The sequence below is a fragment of the Juglans microcarpa x Juglans regia genome, chromosome 1D (assembly GCF_004785595.1).
Source record: "Juglans microcarpa x Juglans regia isolate MS1-56 chromosome 1D, Jm3101_v1.0, whole genome shotgun sequence".
Taxonomy (NCBI): Eukaryota; Viridiplantae; Streptophyta; class Magnoliopsida; order Fagales; family Juglandaceae; genus Juglans; species Juglans microcarpa x Juglans regia.
The window spans coordinates 26,024,605-26,043,166 of NC_054594.1; the positions used below are offsets into that span (position 1 = coordinate 26,024,605).

Genomic DNA, 18,562 nt, shown 5'->3' on the forward strand with positions numbered 1-18,562 from the left:
CAATAAGAGAACATGAACTGCATCATAAGTTAATAAAATTAATTGCTTTTGGAAACCAACACGGAAAACTTATAACTCATTATCATCAAATTAGCTATAGATTTTGTAAGAAAATTATAAGAGCCTGATAATTAGAGGGAGCTTTCTTTTTTTCCAAGCCCTCAAGAGATATGTAAGCGCTCCCTTTATACATGCGAATGCGCAAGCCACCACGACATGTAGTCATACAATTTGCACCAAGTTAATCTGTCTTGAGCCAGAATTGGAATCTCTTCGAATGGTAAAAATTGAAAGTGTCGGTGAGTTCATTATGTGATAGAAACTCAATAGACATCACCAATCGTACATACATTTTAATTAAGCTATTGCATTTATAAAAGCACCTACCAATCTGTCATTTGGATTTCATGCTCCTTCCAACCTTTTAAAGTAAAAGCATATATATCAAATAGATGTACGATAGGATCAAAACAAGGAAATTGAGTGCGTTCTATACAATTTCCCTCAGTGAAAAAAGAGTAGGCAATAATAACAGTTTTAATTCATTATATACATACGATCTCACTACATCAACATTCATTCAATCTAATTTGGTAAGGAATCAAAATGAACCTAACTTGGGTCCAACATCCTTGACTCCAGTGCAAAACCTTTCAATCACTATTTTCCTGTCAGCAAACATTAGGGGGTTTGCATCCACAGGTGCAATTCTGAAGATCTTGGTGAATCTCCTGTAAGAAGAGAAGAAGATAAATGTTACTGGATGATTACATCAAAGTATTTTAGGTACTCAAATATCTTAAATTTTGAATCATCCTGCTTCCTATTCAAAGCTTGAAGCTTACGATCCTTTAATATTAGTTAATGAAGAAAAAAAAAAGAAACAGTCGCTCTCAAATTTTTACGTACAAAATTTGATGGGTTGACTTAAGATCACGATACATAACAATATTCAGATTTCAATGTTAACCATCACATTTGTTACCACAATTCTCATCATTCATCATCATACAAGTATGACCTTATGCTTCAGACACTTAGTGCAGAAGTAAATATCTCAGCATGCTTTAATAGACGAGTATTTTCAAGACTAACATGAAATTTAACAACAGGTTCCAGACTAGAATTAAATTTAACAGAACTAAAACATGAACTTTAATGAATGAAAGAGTGAAAAATTATTTCTATTATGATAAGCTTAAAGTAACTGACTGGCCTTGGAGTTTCACATCAGTTGTGCTTCTGATATTTGAGCTTATCTTAGTTATAAAGGGCATAGTTGTATTGAGAATACCCTAAAGGGGCATAAATGTCTAAATTTTGGAACTACCTACCATTTTGGAACTCCTACCTTTTACATGGTATCAGAGAGAGCCTGTTAATTACAAATGAGGGAAAATGGTAGGACCTGGAATCAAAATGAGGGAATGAGGAAAAATGGTACCCTCTTATGCATTCTAAGTCCTTCTCACCTCTTCCGTTACCTATCCTTACCACTCCACCATCACCTTCTGCAATTCCTACTCCATCCAACCCATCACCAACACTTTTCTGCAGTTTCTTTGCAGGTTTATTCTTACCACTCAAGCCACCTCCCATGCATCCATCAACTTCATCTCTGTCTTCAAATCCAGATGTACCTAGTGCTTCAAACTCCCAACCTATTGCCCAATGAAAAAGCTACTCGTTCTTGAGTCACTTAACACTCAATTAGTCAGTTTTGTCTTTTCATGCTTTATCTCATGCATTCCATTGCTTTATCTTTCAGCTTTCAAAAATCTTTGTTCCTAAGAAAGTCAAAGGATGCCTTATCTCCTAGAGATTGGAGGTAAGCTATGGAGGCTGAAATGGATGCCCTTCATCATAATGGGACATGGGATTTGGTTCCTCTACCTCATAGTAAACAGACTGTTGGATGTGAATGAGTGTATACCATGAAGTTCTCATAATGGCTCTGTGAAAAGCTTGAAGGCACATCTAGTTGCTAAAGGTTATACACAAGTCTATGGCATTGATTATGAGGAGACCTCCAATATCTCTTCCATTCGGGTGTTGATATCCCTTGCAGCTTACTTCATCGGCCATTATTTCAGTTAGATAGTAGACGCCTCTCTACATGACAACTTTCTTAAAGAAGTTTATATGGAGCAACCACCTGGGTTTGTTGCTTAGGGAGTGTTGGAGTATTGTGTGCAATTTAAAAGAAGTCAATATATGGACTTGGAAGTATTCCTAGGAGCATGGTTTAGTAAGTATTCTAGTGTTCTATAAGAGTTTGGGCTTCTTAGATATCAAACTGACCACTTAGTACTTCAGCTACATACGGATTCAGGTTACATTTTGTTTGTAGTGTATGTGGCGACATTATAATTACCGGAAGTGACTCGAGGGTAGGTTTGGTAGGTTGATAAAAATTTTGCAAGATCGGTTTAACATCAAAGATTTAGGAGTTGCTTGGGAATTAGATGAGGAGATAAATTTCATCTCATCTCAAAAATTCTAATTTCCTTCCCAAACATCACTCACATCACAAAACACTTTTCAATTTCAAATTCATTTAATCATTACCTAATCATTACAAATTTCTCAAACTTCTAAACAAAACACAAAAAACAATACGACTTTTTCAAATTTAAAGATAAAAATTAGATTCAAACAATTTTTTAACTTTATAATATTTTTATTTGACTTTTTTTCTCTCATCCCCTAAAACCCAATAAAACATATTAACTCAAACCATTTCACCACTATTCACAGAATTTCCATCTCATCACATTACCCAAACATGCCCTTAGGTAAACTAAGATATTTTCTTGGGATTAATGTTGGTAAGTCTATCTCGAAGGAAGCATCTTGACTTATTGGAAGAAACTGCTTCATTAGGTGAGCGATCTATTGATACTTCTTTTGGTCCAAATCATAAGCTCTTGAAGGATGAAGGAGAGTTGCTTGATGATTCAGGCAAGTCAAGTCAACTTAATGAGAAATTGAATTATCTTACTATCACTAGACCTAACAATTAGTATGCAGTGACTTTAATGGGGTAATGATATGCTATAATCTGTAAGAAATAAGCCGATTCTATTGCAGAAGCCAAATACAAAACAATGGCTCACATTAAAATTGAGTTCAGATATATCTACACTTTTTGTGAAGTTTGTGGAGCAACTTGCAGATATATTTACCAAGTATCAATGTCATAATCAACTGAAATTTATTTGTTTCAGGCTGGGTTTATATGACATATGCTCTGGCTTGAGGGGAAGTTTTAGAGGGCATAATTGTATTTAAGTAATACCCCATTAGGTTATAATGTAAGATGTAAGCTATGTTAGATATTATCCAACAGTAAAAAGGAAGGATAAGATTTTTTAACTACCTACCATTTTCCATCGGTTCCGTTCTTTATTCTCTCTAAATCCTAACTGCTACAATCTTGAAGTACATATATATTGTGCTATAATACGTTCTTTACAACCATGTGGTCTAAATATGAAAGGTAAAATCACTTTTGTTTTAATACGTGAGCTTATCTTGACGTACATATACATATACTGTGACATAAAACACCATTTTTACAATCATTTGGTATAGATATGAATGTTTTTTAACATGTTAAAACATAAATGATTAGCTAGAAAATTATGTTGTTGAATCATGGACATTATATGAACCAACAATTTCAAAATGCATAGAAGGATCAAAATCACAAAGTGATCTTTCCCACATGAAAATTAAGAAATATTCCGCTCTCTCACTTTCTCTCCCCCTCACACATACATACCATTTCAGTCAAAAACTTTCATACGATCTATCTCAAACTTGGCTCATGTTTGAAACAACCTAAGGGGAAAACTTATAGAGTTATGCAAGCACATGCAATTCCTGCAAAGAGCTATAAAGGTTTCTGTCTTTTTCATTTTTCATTATTTTGTACAAACTATCTATTTACACTGTACACACCTTAAATTTCTTTGTATTGCAATGCCAATTTTAACAATGAAGCTTTTCAAACTTCTAAAAAATAAATCTATCCATCTTAAAGCCTACATTACACTCAATAGACAAAAATGCATGTCAAGCAATCCTATATTTATTTGGTAAAAAAACCTTGTATGTAAGGGCATTGTGTTTATACTGTAAAACATAAAACACAAGAAGAGTCACATTGCAACATTCTTCCAGTATGGAGAAAATATGTTATGAATAAGAAACACTGAATTATTTTGGTTATTTGACACTAATCGTTCTTTTACTCGCCTGAACTTTATTTTGAAGGCCTTTGATATGTTGAACAGCCAAGTCCAACATGTCTGCATAACTTGTTTGCTGCAAAAAAGTTTTAATACATATTTAAGTAAATTATAATTATATTCAAGAGAAAGACAATCTGAAACAAAACTAACAAAAGTGTAGCAATATTAAGTCCCTATTATTTCTAGTTAAGGAAATTATTTATGCATAAGAGCATTTGGTAGCCAAACCTAGAGGTTTTCTTGCGGCACCTACTTTCTACCACAAGATCTTGGATGCTAGAAAGAATGTTGGCATAAGAAATTGAACAATAAAATAACAAAACAAATCAAATCCCGCCCCTTATATTAAAATCATCACATGGGATTGGCGCATGCCATCATTTATTTCTAAGAGACGCCTAGTTTTGTTATAATAGCATATACTCTTAAATAAATTGGAAAAATAGTTAATTCCATTAAAAAACTTTGAATTGACGTTATCTAAGCGTTCGGAGTCTTCATCTTATATCTGAACAAGCTTCAATATTGAACTCGATTAAAAAGCAGACAAGCAGATAAATCAATAACTACTAGAAGCATTGACATAATAAGTAAATTACTAAAACAAAACTTAATTATAACTAATCAGTTTCGCTATATTTTTTTGTGATTCATCCCTACCTAAAGTCATATCCAATGTCAAATATTCAGTAACATGTTGTTGCTAGCTTTCAGTCTCTATTATCCCTTTGTCTTTTTCTTTTTAATGAATAAAACTTGGACTTTCTTATCCATTTTCACTCCCTTTGCAAAAATCATCACACTCCAGATAGTGCACATTTCTAGGTTTTCATTCCACCTGATCTAAGATCTAGGATAGCTTTCCCTATCTTGTCCTTACTTCGTGTTAGCCCCATCTATTCTGCAATTTTGAAAATTTTGTATTCAACCTTTTCAGGTGATTCCAGCTCTCCATTCTAGGTCCCATTAAGCATCATGATTCATCCAGTGCATCGTTATGTACAATGTATCCAAAACATAATACATCTCTCTCTGGTGCCTCTTCTACCATTAATTCTATTATTCCTCCATCCCATTTTCTAGTTTTATAAGAATACATCTAACACATCATCAATCTTATCTCTGAATAGCCCAAAATCTTGTCTTATACATTACTTCTCACTGTTTTGGATACAATTAATCCCCAATCAGCTCTCATTATCCAACACTGCAAACCATAGATAGCCATTGTTTTAATCGATTTAGTAATCCAAGAAAGTTATCACAATGACATTCTCATGACACTGCAAGACAGGTTGAGAAGTCAAATTGCTAACAAAAAATCTACTAATCTTGTACTTCATGAGTGAAAGTTTGTTGCAGTCCAGAATAAAAGAGTTTCAGGTCATTACCTTGTCCATGTTAGGGACAAGATCTTGTAGTTTCTTCAGTTTCCCGCTTATTCGAGTTCTTCTTTCCTGTGTATATAAACAAAATGAGCATTCATGTCAGTGTAATCCACCCTCCCAAAAAAATAGGTGCATAAATTATCTCCATTTCCCCAATAAAAAAATTAGTGACACCTAACATATTCTTCCATTTCAGAGACAAAAGAAAGTAAATATGTTCAGCATATAAGTCCACAACTGAAATTGATAAGAGTCTGAATAAGCAGATGATAGAAGAGCTTAAAATTCTCTTTTTCAACACTATGTTCCTGTTGGGAAGCTTCTATAAATTTTAATAGGTTGAGATTTCATGATTTTCCTGTCTCTATTTCCATTTCTAATTAGATGTTCCACGTGAATATTCCCCCATGTCCTTAGGCCATGCCTTTTGCTTGTACTTTCTCTAGTATGATTCTATTTTTAATAAAATCTTTGATTACTTATCAAGAAATAACGTCAATGCACTCCTACTGCTACAATGGAACAAGTGCTAGAATAAACAAATAATTGAACGAAAAATTACTTGATTTAGATTCTAACCTTTTTAAATGCAAATAATTCTCATTCTATACAAACAGCAGAGATTACCACTAAAATGATGTATAGTTGCTGTAGAAAAGATTGGGCGGAATTAGGGTTTTTGGTTGTGGTGGAAAAGGCTGAGAAACTCAGGATTTAGGTAGAATTAGAGATTTTGGGTTTCAATAAGAGTAAGGAGAAGAACTTGGTTCAAAGAAAATATTCTTGAAATTCACACCCAGAGATTCTAAGCATCACATGCTTTACGTCTTTTGGCATACATCTTGAAAGAAGGATTGCATCATACAAACCTAGTAATTGCTGCAAAACTCTCATAAGACTTAAATTCTATGAGCTTTGATTATGAAGCCAAAACTAATTAACTAATAGAACTCACAAATAAAATCCCAAAAAATAATAAAATGTGACGGACCAAAACTACAACCGATGTCTAAAAGTACGAAGTAAAAAGCATACCCTTGACTCCTAAAACTAAATAAAACTAGATTTAATAAAACTTTTACTAACCCTTTCAGCAATGCTTCTGGGTGAGTCGCACAGCCACGTTTAGCACGGATTTTACACGGAACAGAGTCTTCAGGAATGTGAATTAGCTTCTCCACTGTGGCCATCTCAAGTGACGTCTGTGGCATGCTAAACTGAAACAGAAATGAATATAGAAATCACAAGTGTAAACAACCAAAGAACTTATTTAACTCGACACGTATCAACTGCAGTATCATATTCTAAATAAAATATATCCAATTTCTTTGATTATACTTCTTGACCCAATCCAGCAGGAAATATTTCCTGTTAAAAAGGACACAGTTTTCTTACTCCAAAATGGATTGGAGAAAACATCCTCCAACCCATCTATAAAAATGCCAAAGTGTCTATTGAGCATGTGATAAGCAGCACATGCTTTTTTAAAAGTCTAATTTTAAAAAAGATGTCATATATCCCTTCATTAAAAAAAGGTGTGCCACATGCTCAAGGGATGCGTGGCAACTATATAGATGGGTTGAAGGAAACTTATAAACTATCCTTAAAAAATAACCTAGAACTGCTATATTGGCAATAGTTTGTGCAAAAATTACTACACACTGCAGATGATATAAGGTAAGGTTACCAGTTGGCTTCCTCTCCCTCTTTCTTTTTTCCTTTATCAAGAAATTAAAATTGCTATTCCTTTCCATCCATTATATTTAGAAAAAAACACAACCGATAAGATTTCTGAGAGAAGTTAAAGCAAGCCATTGTACAGTTAGAAAGAATCATCATGCGAATGCAAGAAGAAGAAGAAGAAGAAGAAGAAGAGTCAATTGGTTGCCGTTTTTATCATGAGTAAGATTGATTCTTACTATGAAGAGTAAATTCAGAGATTGGATCTTATCATTTTTTTTTTTAATATGTAAGATGAAAATTTTATTGATACGAATGAAGTAGACGAAGCCTGTGTACACATAAAGTATACAAAAGAACACCTAAATACATTCAAGGAACCAGAAATTAAGAACAGAAAATCATGAACACTAGTTCCGTCAAGCACAATGGCTGAAAACCACAGAGCAATAAGGTGTGTACAAATAGGTTCCGAAGTTCCTCCATTGTATGCTCCCTATCTTCAAAGTACCGAGCATTCCTTTCCATCCAAATACACCACATAATGTACAAATGAATCATCCTCCAAACTGCAACCACCTGGGGACAGCCTTGAATCTCCTTCCAACAAGCTATTAAATCCACCACCCTCAAAGGCATAACCCAAACCATGCCAATTCTTCTAAAGATCTCATCTCACAACACTCTTGTCACCTCACAATGCAGTAATAAGTGATCCACTGATTCTCCATTCTTCTTGCACAAATTACACCAATCCATAACAATGAGACCCCACTTCCTCAAATTGGCCGTGGTCAAAATATTCCCAAAAGAGATGGTCCATATGAAAAAAGCTACTTTGGAAGGCACACGAGCCCTCCAAATACTCTTCCACGGGAAAGGAATATTACCATGTGATGCCAACATCTTGTAATACGATCTCACTGTAAACCGTTTGCTCCCGTTGGGCCTCCATTGCATCCTATCCCCATGTACCGTTAGGCCTCCCGTGGAATACAAAAGACTGAAAAATTCAGAAACAGTATCCATTTCCCAATCATTAATATCCCTATTAAATTGAACATCCCACTGGTGAGAATTATGGGAAAATGCCACCAGATCGAACACAGAAGCATCCCTCTTAACAACAATGCGATAGAGAGCTGGAAAAGCCATATAGAGGAGAGCACGATCTCCGCACCAAATGTCATGCCAAAATCTGATTCTAGAGCCCTCACCAGTGACAAAACAGATATGGGTCACAAAACTCTTCCAACCCCTCCTAATAAATTTCCATAAGCCCACACCATACACCTCCCTCACTCATTAGAACACCAAGTCCCCCAAGCACTTCCGTGTCTATGATCAATAACCTCCTTCCAAAGCAAATCTCCCTCCAAGTGGTACCTCCATAACCATTTCCCCAATAGGGATTTATTGAATGTCCTCAAGTTGCGCCACCCTAAGCCTCCATAAGAGATTGGAGAACAAAATTTATTCCAATTAACAAGATGGAACTTAGTTTCCCTACATGGAACTGGTTAAATCGCTGGCTTTTTACCAGGGGGTGTGGCCCCAAAGGATTGTTTGCACCCATAAGGTTTTGAACCTTGGACCTTGAAGGGAGTGATATCCCAAGACCAAAGCCTTCACCACTTGAGCCAACCCCATGGGGTTACTCGCCAAACTATTAATACCAGGCACCACACCCACCGAAACCATCTCAGACTTACCAAGGTTTACCTTGAGACCTGACACCACTTCAAAGCATAACAAAAGTGCCCTTAAAGCTTAATCTAGCCACGATCCGCCTCACAAAAAAGAAGAGTATCATTTGCAAAAAGAAGATAGGAAATTATGATAGAACCATTAATACCATTTCCCACTAAGAATCCCAAAAAAAAAAAAAAAAAATCTCCCCGGAAGGCGGCCTTCACCATCCGACCAAGTGCCTCCATAACAATAACAAAGAGAAAATGAGACAATGGATCCCCTTGCCTCAACCCACGGGAACTATTAAAAAATCCATCATGGGTACCATTAACTAGCATTGAAAAACGAGTGACAATAATACAATGCCAAATCCATAAAACCCACCTATCACCAAAGGCACACCTCCCAAGCAAATAAAAAAGAAATTCTCAATTCACATGATCATGTCTTTTCCATGTCAAGTTTGCACAGAATGCCTGGAACTCCCTCCTTGGCTCCCTCAATCTACTATCCAAGCACTCATTGGCAATGAGAACCAAATCAAGAATTTGTCTCCCCCGAACGAAGGCGTTTTGAGGCTTAGAAATAATTTGTTCCATGATCGTTCTTAATCGATTAGCAAGAACTTTCGAAATAATCTTGTAAACCCCACTCACAAGACTTATAGGACGAAAATCCTTAACTTCTGTAGCCCCATGTGTTTCTTCGGGTGAGAGCAATGAAACTCGCATTGAGGAATTTACCAAAGTTATTAAAGAATATAACTCAAGAAAAATACGCATCACATCATCTTTCACAATATCCCAATAAGCGTGAAAAAATCTCATAAAAAAAAATCAGGTCCGGGCGCTTTATCTTTAGCCATACCACCAATCACTTTATAAATCTTAGCTTCTTCAAAAGGTTTTTCCAACTAGATCGTATATCAATAGACTCAAAAATCAAGCCATCGAGATTCGGGGCTCCAATTAGTTGGTTCCGTGAGAAGGTTCTCATAATAATGCACAAAATGGTTCTCGATCTCATAAGGGGAAGAAAGCACTTGATTACCTGAGTGAAGTATCTCAATAGCATTACTTCGCCGATGTGAATTAGCCACTTTATCGAAAAACGTTGTGCATTTATCACCTTCTTTTAACCAAAAAGCCCTAGATTTTTGCCACCACGAAGTCTCCTCCACCAACAACACCCTCTCCAGCTCAATCAAAACCGAACTTTTCCTCAAAAATACTTCCTCAGAGGTATCTCCCATCACCTCCCTACCCTCTTAAACCTGCAACTCCTCCATAAGGGAAATCTTTTGACTATCAACATTCTCAAAAACTTCCAAATTCCACTTCTTTAAATCATGCTTCAAAGCCTTAAGTTTACTAGCAAGAATGAAGCTAGGAGTACCCGTAAACTGATAAGACCACCAAAGTCTAACCTTATCTAAAAGAGGGAGGAAAAGTGAGCTGCAACAATGGAAGGGTATTTCTGAGGCCGTTGGCAGCGGTGAATTAACCGCAAAATTGTTCATACAGGGAGGCCTTGGTGCAGACATCGTGCCGGTGCAATCCTGAGAGCAAAGCAGGGGGCAGAGTATTTAGTGTTCAAGTAGCTAAGAGTGGAGACCTTGTAAGACACGGTAATGGTAATGGGAATGGAAAGGCACCTCATACCACTGGTACAACAATTGCTTAGTGTGAAGGAGGGGGTCGCATGCTTGCTGTCGGTCTGGCAGAGGATGGCATGCTTAGTACTCTTATGAACGTGAAGGTGCAACTGGTGGCATTGTAGGAGAAAGTGGACTCCTTAATACGGTGAGTTGAGGATAAAAATGACATGGGCTTGAGCTATGCAACATGTGGACCTAGCAATAAGTCAGTTGCATCGAGCCTCAATCCAACAAATGGAAAAGAAGTCATTCGGATGGGCCACTCCTCTAGGCTTCTGCCCATGGGACAAAACAAAGGAAAGGCTACGCTAGGGACCCAACCCGGCCCACAAAATCATACCAAGCCCATGTGGCGAGCAAAGAATACTACGGGCTCTAAAAAGTAGTGAACCTTCATCATCAAGGCCCAGCTTGATGGTGGGTGGTTTACTTGAGCCGGGAACAGCCCAAAACAGGTCGACAGAGGTTGCTGCTGCCACCCCCGAGGCTATCTTGCCAATTAGGTCGCCGGTGGTCAAGATTTCAAAGTATAGGGGTATGGGATCTTTCTCTTGTCTCCGATGAGCCGGGACCAGCCCAGAACAATTAGACGAAGGCTGCAGGTGGCACCCCTGTGGTTATCCCGCTGATTAGATCGCTAGCGGTCGAGATTCCAGAGTATAGGGGTATGGGATCTCGCATTTCTCGTCTCCTTGGTCGATGTGCCGCAATCGACGGTTGGATAGTCACAGACTTTTCGCCGGCGGCCAGTGACCCTACTAACGGTGTACCAGCATTGAAAAACTCGTCGGAAAGGGCATAAGTGGGCTCTCAGGGTAGATACATAGGGGTTGGTAAGGACAACAACTTTGGTTTGTCCATGGTCTCCACTCAAAGTCCATATCTTTCTTTTGCTAAGGATCTGAGGACAAAGGGGCCACTCCTGATGGATCCATTTGTAATCCCCACTGAATTGGTTAAGTAACTAAGGAAGGTGATGTTTCGCGGGAGTTCTCTGTGGGGGTGTCGGGTGACTCGAATCTGCAACTGGTCCTCAGTGATGGAAAGTGTTTTGATGGGGGGGATGTTGAACCAACCCCCTTATGCACACTCCCACCCAGTCCTAAATCAGCTGGTTATGTTTCGAAGTGGGTGTTTAAGAAGGTAGAAGAGATCCAAGCCTGCGTTAGCATTTCTTGTGTAGGCGTTGAAGAAAAATTTAGGGCCCTCCATCTCACTATTGAAGCTAGTCGATCGAAATCAGCGACAAAGAGAGATAGGGAACTAAGAAGACTCAAATGTTCTATTAGTTATGATGTGAATGAGGGGAGTGGCGGAAGAGATAGATTGAAAGGGAGGGGGGGCCTTTTTGCTTATGAACCCTAAGATCGTCTCTTGGAATGTGCTGGGGCTTAATGATCGAAACAAGCACCTTAGCATAAAATCTTTATTGCGGACTTGGAAGGTTGATATTGTGTGTTTTCAAGAAACAAAGTTATATTTAATCAATAGAAGCATCATTCGTAGTCCATAGGGGTGTCCTTTTGTGGGTTGGTCCTATTTGGCTTCTCTGGGAGCTTTAGGTGGTGTTCTTTTAATGTGGGATAAAAGAGTGGTGGAATCGATTGAGGAGTGTATTGGAAATTTCTCAGTTGCTAGGATTATTTAAAAATGTTGAGGATGGGTGGGGATGGGCTTATGTAGGTACTAATGGGCCAAATATGGATAGTGATAGGATAATGCTATGGGAGGAGCTGGCGAGTTTATATTATCTATGGGACATGTTGTGGTGTATGAGTGGGGATTTCAACATTGCTCGCTTTCCTAGTGAGTGATTGGGAGAACATCGAACTTCCTTGGCCATGGAGGAGTTTTCTGAGTTCATCTTTAAATTAGCCAGATCGATTCTTATCTTCATTGTCATGGATGTAAGCCATTAGGGCCAAACCGCATTAATCTATTGCGTTCTTCCTTTCTCTAACATATCCTCATTTTCATAATTTCAAACTTTAACAATATACCATCTGTATTCTTACCCAATACGTACGAATGTGCAAGCATGCGCATGCGCACGCGCACACATACACACACACACTATCCATGTACATCTAAAATGAAGCACCAAACTGCATATGCATATTTGACTAGTAACACGCACACTATCCATGTATATCTATAGTTACAAGCACCAAACTTGTGTTAAAAAGAGCTCCATTCAGTTGAAGCAGCAAACTCAATGCTTTTATGGCAGTACAATGTGGAAAATGAATCATAGATTCTATAGCAAACAACTCAGATATTAACTTATGTAGATAGTTTTAGTGGAAGCTACCTCATGTGATACTTCACAATATCAACTTTTACAGGACGTTCAACAGAAATAGAATAAATGGGTGGTTTATGAGCTATTACAACAATGAAAGGATGATGAACTGGAATGCTTGGCAAACAAAAGTGAGTTTTTGTAATCCATCAAAATTCTAAACGCCATGGAGACAAGTGAGAACATCATTTTCGGGTTAAGTTTTGATCTAAGAGCTATGAGCCTGAAAGAGGTGCATTGCAGATAACACAAAGCTTAAAGAGGAGATAATTGACTGATGAATTTGAATTGAATATTTCGTGCTTAGTTCTTTTCTGGGGAAATAGCTGTTTAGTTATCAAGAAACATGATGGCTGTGAATTATCAACTCTTTATTTATCATGTAACAGAAGATGCACTTCAGACAACACCAGTGTTTATTTGAGATGACACAAAGTTCCTCTCTGGTTACTAGAACATGCACTTTTTAGTTATCAAGAAACCTGATGACTGTAAATTCCAAGTTTGCACTTACTCCTTTGAATGCCATATGTCACATGTTGTATAATGCTCAAAAGATCCCAAAAAAATTTAATACCTGAGTTTCTAAAGTATGCAGGCAGTTGAAAATGTCTCCATCAAGATTTTTAGCTCGTTTGCTTGGTGGGGCTGAAAATGTTATAGAATTTGTGTTGTCCCACGAGTCCATTCCAAAGCTAGTAGATGCATAAGAATACGTGGCATTTTGGTGGCCATTGTCAGAGCTGATGCCATCAATAACATCTTCGCTAACTTCAGATATCTGAGAAAGAGAATCTTGTCTTGTGAAGCTTAATTGAGACTTCAACCTTGATACTCCATGGCCACTATTAGAGCCACCTTGAGAGGTGTAGCCTCCAGATCCCCTTGTAACTGAAAAACCTGCTAGCCAGGTATCATTACTCACATATTACATTTAAAAAAGGTATAAAATAACATATTTTTCTCCTTCTAGATAGGTGTACTTCCTTTTTTTAAAAAGAAAATAATATTTTATTGAAACTAGTAAATAGGTATAGCCCAAGTACACAGGAAGTATACAAACAACATACACTTACTTACAAATTAGGAGCTAGAAAGTGATACAGATGGGTGGTACTTCTTATAAACAAAATATGCACTTGGATTGTGCCTTTTAATGAAGATTTATTACTTATGATAAAAACCCATAAAAATAGCAATCCTACTTAGTAAAAAACAAAAAAAGGAATGCTCATAATCACAATAATTATAATAACTTAATTATCCTAATACTAATATCAATAGTAATTGTGTGTCGTTTACATTTTCGAAAGTGCATTTTTTTACCAGTAAATAAGAATTTTATTGATGAGGATTAGGCATAGCCCAAGTACTTTCAAAAGTACATGTATATGCGAAATCATCAGAACTTCAACTTTGCTTGAATAAACCCAACCCAGCTTTAGTAAATTTATCTTCTGAGTACTACCACTCAATTAATTTTTTTTTTTTTCAATTTTTTTAAAATAATTAACTGTTCCATATTTTCATGTTTTTAAAATTTTTAATTTTTCAAAATTTATACATTTTTTAATGGTTTTTTACTTGAATTTTTGTTTCTTTGATTTCTTGAATTTCTATATTTTTTTAAGGGTATTTAATTATTTACATCAAGTTCTAGATGGAATATGTTGATTGAAACTTTTTGATAGCTTATTGCCAAAACTGATAGTTTAGGAAAGTGATTGCAATTTGGGTGGCAGTTTGAGGGGATTTGTTATTACCCTTTGTATCTTCTTTTCAACCAAAAGAGACATGCATGCTTAAAACCCACAATTATCCAGCTGTGATGTCCTAAACATCTTGTAATTGTTTTCAATTCAACTTCATAGCATCCTCATTCCCTTCTTCTACCAAATTCCAATTTATAATTCATATTTTTTTGCTTCAACAAATCTTCTAAAGCCTAAGAAACTAAAAATAATCTCACCCTGATTCAGCGATATGCATGCATGAATATGCAGCCTATTAGATGAAGCAGTCCCCAAATAATAAAAACACATAGTAATAATGGAGTGATGTTTAGTGTAATAAGCAGTATCAAAGCAGAGGCCCAAAGTTCAAGTCCTAGCTTTAAACTTCACTCTCAATTTCAATTGAATAGTCCACTTGTTGGACCCACTAACACTTACTCTGAAAGAGTTCAACCTATACATGAGGGGAGTATTAGAATTAAATTCACATCTTCCCATCAACTTATGTTTTTGGGACAATTCATGATTTTACAATTAACAATGGTGTTACCAAGTGTAATCTATTGTACAGATCCATATTACTTAATAACTATTTTGTTGTCAAGCCTCTAGTGCCCCAACCATTTCTCTTATATTTTTCTTCTTTGCTTTTTTAGGCAAACCATATGAACTATAAGTTGCCGAAGAATTACAATTTTGATCAACAAGTATAATTAATGACCAAATCAATAATTATCTTGTGTGTCTTGGTAAAAATTCAGTGTCATACCGTACTATGAGCTAAAAAAAGAAAGAAGAGAAAGGTTAGTGAGGTATAACAAAATCGTTCTCTTAATGTTAGTATCTGCGCCTTCTATGACAAAACGATCGAGTCTTCTTTATGTGTTGCCATGTGAGGTCCATGTAAGCTCCAAGTGAAGTTCGCATCGATGCAAGGATGATTTTGACTTTTGTGTACCAGGTTATAGGGTAAAAGTTATACTTATCAGCGGGTGAAAACCAGAGTGCATGAAGAAGTCGAATCAATAACTAAGTTCATCTCTCAGAATAAGTATGGTCAACGAATCACAACTTCACACAAAAGAATAAATATGTCATGCATCTCTGCAGCTCTTTAAACAGCCTCTGAAACCTCAACAGGGACCACTTTGCCTCACAGTTCAGTTTCTTACATTATAAAATTTCAGCATGCAATAAAGAATGATAACGACCGTACACGCATCCTCACCATCTTCGATGGTGACTTATCCTCCATCTCTTATTAAAAATAAACGAACCATTTGAACATGTCCTCGAGAAATCTAACTGGAATCAAATAAAATAACAGAAAAAACACTTACCCACCATGCTTACACGTGATTCATCCGCTAAATGATGAGTGAATTGAAGAACAAGAGTTTAAAAATCAAAACAAATGTAATTTTATATCAGATTGCGTAAGATTGGATTATGTATTAAAAGACCCACAAATACTTTTGTCAACCATTGAGATTTAAGCATTTTGAAAAAGGCAGAGCGGTAAATACCAAAGCTGCAATAATTTTACAATCACTTCCTTCGAAAAGAACTCAGCCAATGAATGAAACGTAGTATATAAGAATGGCTTCCCCTATAAAGGTAAATATTACAGCCTGGCATGTCTGTTAGTAAACTAAAGTCAACGAGTAGAAATAAGGCCTGAGAGGTTCACAGAATCCAACTAAAACTCACTCTTATCGATGGCAGTCAAATCTCTCATAACTTACCATTTATCCACATTTGACCACAATACGAAACCAACAAGGACAAAACCTTTATTTGAGTAGAAAGCCCAAAAAAGACAAAGCGCGAAAAAAATAGAAGCTAAAAAGAAAAGAAAAGGAACGTAAAAGGAGATAATAAAAAGTAAAAAGTAAAGGGCGTACCGTTATCAGCAGACGAAGCGAGATGGCTAAGAAACCCGGCAGGAGAGCTTCTCTGGCGGACCAAAGCCGAGGAAGCAGAACCAGAGGATGATCCGCCACCATTAAAGTTACTAGCCGTTACAAAATCACCAACGGCCATCTCGTTCAGACCATACGATCTCTGTAACCCTTTGGACAATTGATGCTGCTGCTGCTGCTGATGCTGATGATGCTCTTTGGGGGGACCGTTGGAAGAGTTGGCCCCGCAGGTCGACTCGGAGGTGACTGAAGAAGAGTCGCCGGAGAAGTACTGGTGGTGGCCCATGAGGGAAGAAGATGATCGGAGGGGAGAGAATTCGCGGTTGGGGCCGATGACTGAATCGACGGCGGTAGAAAGGAGGGAGCCGGGGGCGGAGCAGTAGCGGGTGAGGCCGGTGGGGCCCATTGGCTTTTGAGAGGATAAGGGCGAGGAGGATGGCGGGTAGATATGTCTCTTCCCAATCGTATTGAATCGTTAGGAGCGAAAGAGAATGCTAGACAGCGAGTGTTACAGAGAGAGAGAGTCGAAATGGAGAAGAAAAAGGTGTCTGGACGGGGATGCTCCTTGTATGTGGATGTAAAGTCTTATGAGAGGCGATTGGATCACCCGCAGGTGATGATTAGTATGGGTCCTCTGGGATCCCCTGATCGATATATCGAATCTACTGTTATTTAGATGAGAAAATTTATTTTATAGAGTTTGAATGTTCAAAGTTTTCAGTAAAAAAAAAATGTTCAAAGTTTTGCGTATTATTACTTATAAAATAAGAAAAATTAGGCTTCAAGTTAGAAAAATCAATTTTTTTACAGTGAATTTCATTTTTTAATACCCAGGTACTTTAAAATGGTTTTAATTAATTTAAAAGAAATGATATTTGTGGATATAGAAGGTAAGTACCGTATATTTATTTTAAAAAAATTAAATAAATATAAGATTTATGTAAAAAAATTAATTTTTTAATAAAAAATTTTAATCTTTATAAAAAAGAGTACATGGTAGTTATATAATTTATAATTATATATAATATTATTTTTAATTTAACTACCTCTGTATTAGGGAATAATCATTATCTTTTTTAGTACAAAATAAAAGTGTCGGATGATTGAAACGAGAAATGGAGTCGTCCGACTCGTCCACGTTAGCTTAATGTAATGCTGTCTGAAGTACTCTGCCGGACTAGTACGTCTCATTTGTTTTCGTAAGTAAGAAGAGGTAAATTGAGATAAAATTTAAAAATAAAATAAAATATTATTATAAATATATTTTTTTTAATATTATTATTATTTAAAAATTTAAAATAATTATAATAATTAAATTAAATTAAATTAAATATATTGTGAGCGCGTGTGATAATTCCAACTATTGTCCCAACTATTCAGAAAGAATAAAAAAAAAACAAAAACTATGGTCCCAACCCATGGGTACCAGATTCAACGTATTTGCTGGGTGGGAGGGATTTTCCCTATTTTATAGCCGACAAGACACCCAAGCCCACCTTGGACTCCACGCCAGCAACTAAGGTAGCACAAATGAGACGCACAAAGCTAGCGCTAACTAGGCTGACACTGACAACTAATTATATCCGTGTTATATACAGTACTTTAAGAGGATTGTATTGCAGACCCATATATGAAAGGATTAAATTGTCATATTTTTAGGTTTGAATAAACTATATTATCTCTCTTTCTTTTGCAACCTAAATCAAAACATTGAAACTGAATCCTTCTTGCTGTAGTAAGGTTTTTTTCTCTCTGCCTTAACGGAGAGTTCTATTTCCTAAGTGGTTAGTGGAGCTTGTAAGCATGTTTAATAGTAATCTCTCTACTCTATAGGAGCGACTTAAACGTACAGACAACGAAGATGATACCATAATTTTGTCAAACAAAACATTGAAGGCAGTAGCTAAAAAGGCAAAAACATTGAAACTAGAA

The 18,562-nt window shown here is 36.6% G+C and overlaps 1 protein-coding gene across 1 annotated transcript; it reads right to left on the reverse strand.

Annotated features, from left to right (window-relative positions):
- Positions 1 to 370: 370 nt before the first annotated feature.
- Positions 371 to 17,105, reverse strand: LOC121245880 (transcription factor bHLH128-like; the record flags this gene model as incomplete). Its single annotated transcript, XM_041143791.1, has 6 exons — positions 371 to 731; positions 4,261 to 4,329; positions 5,648 to 5,713; positions 6,721 to 6,861; positions 13,553 to 13,875; positions 16,613 to 17,105. Coding segments are annotated over 6 exons (1,152 nt in total), but the record flags the coding sequence as incomplete, so codon positions are not given.
- Between the last annotated feature and the right edge of the window lie 1,457 nt (positions 17,106 to 18,562).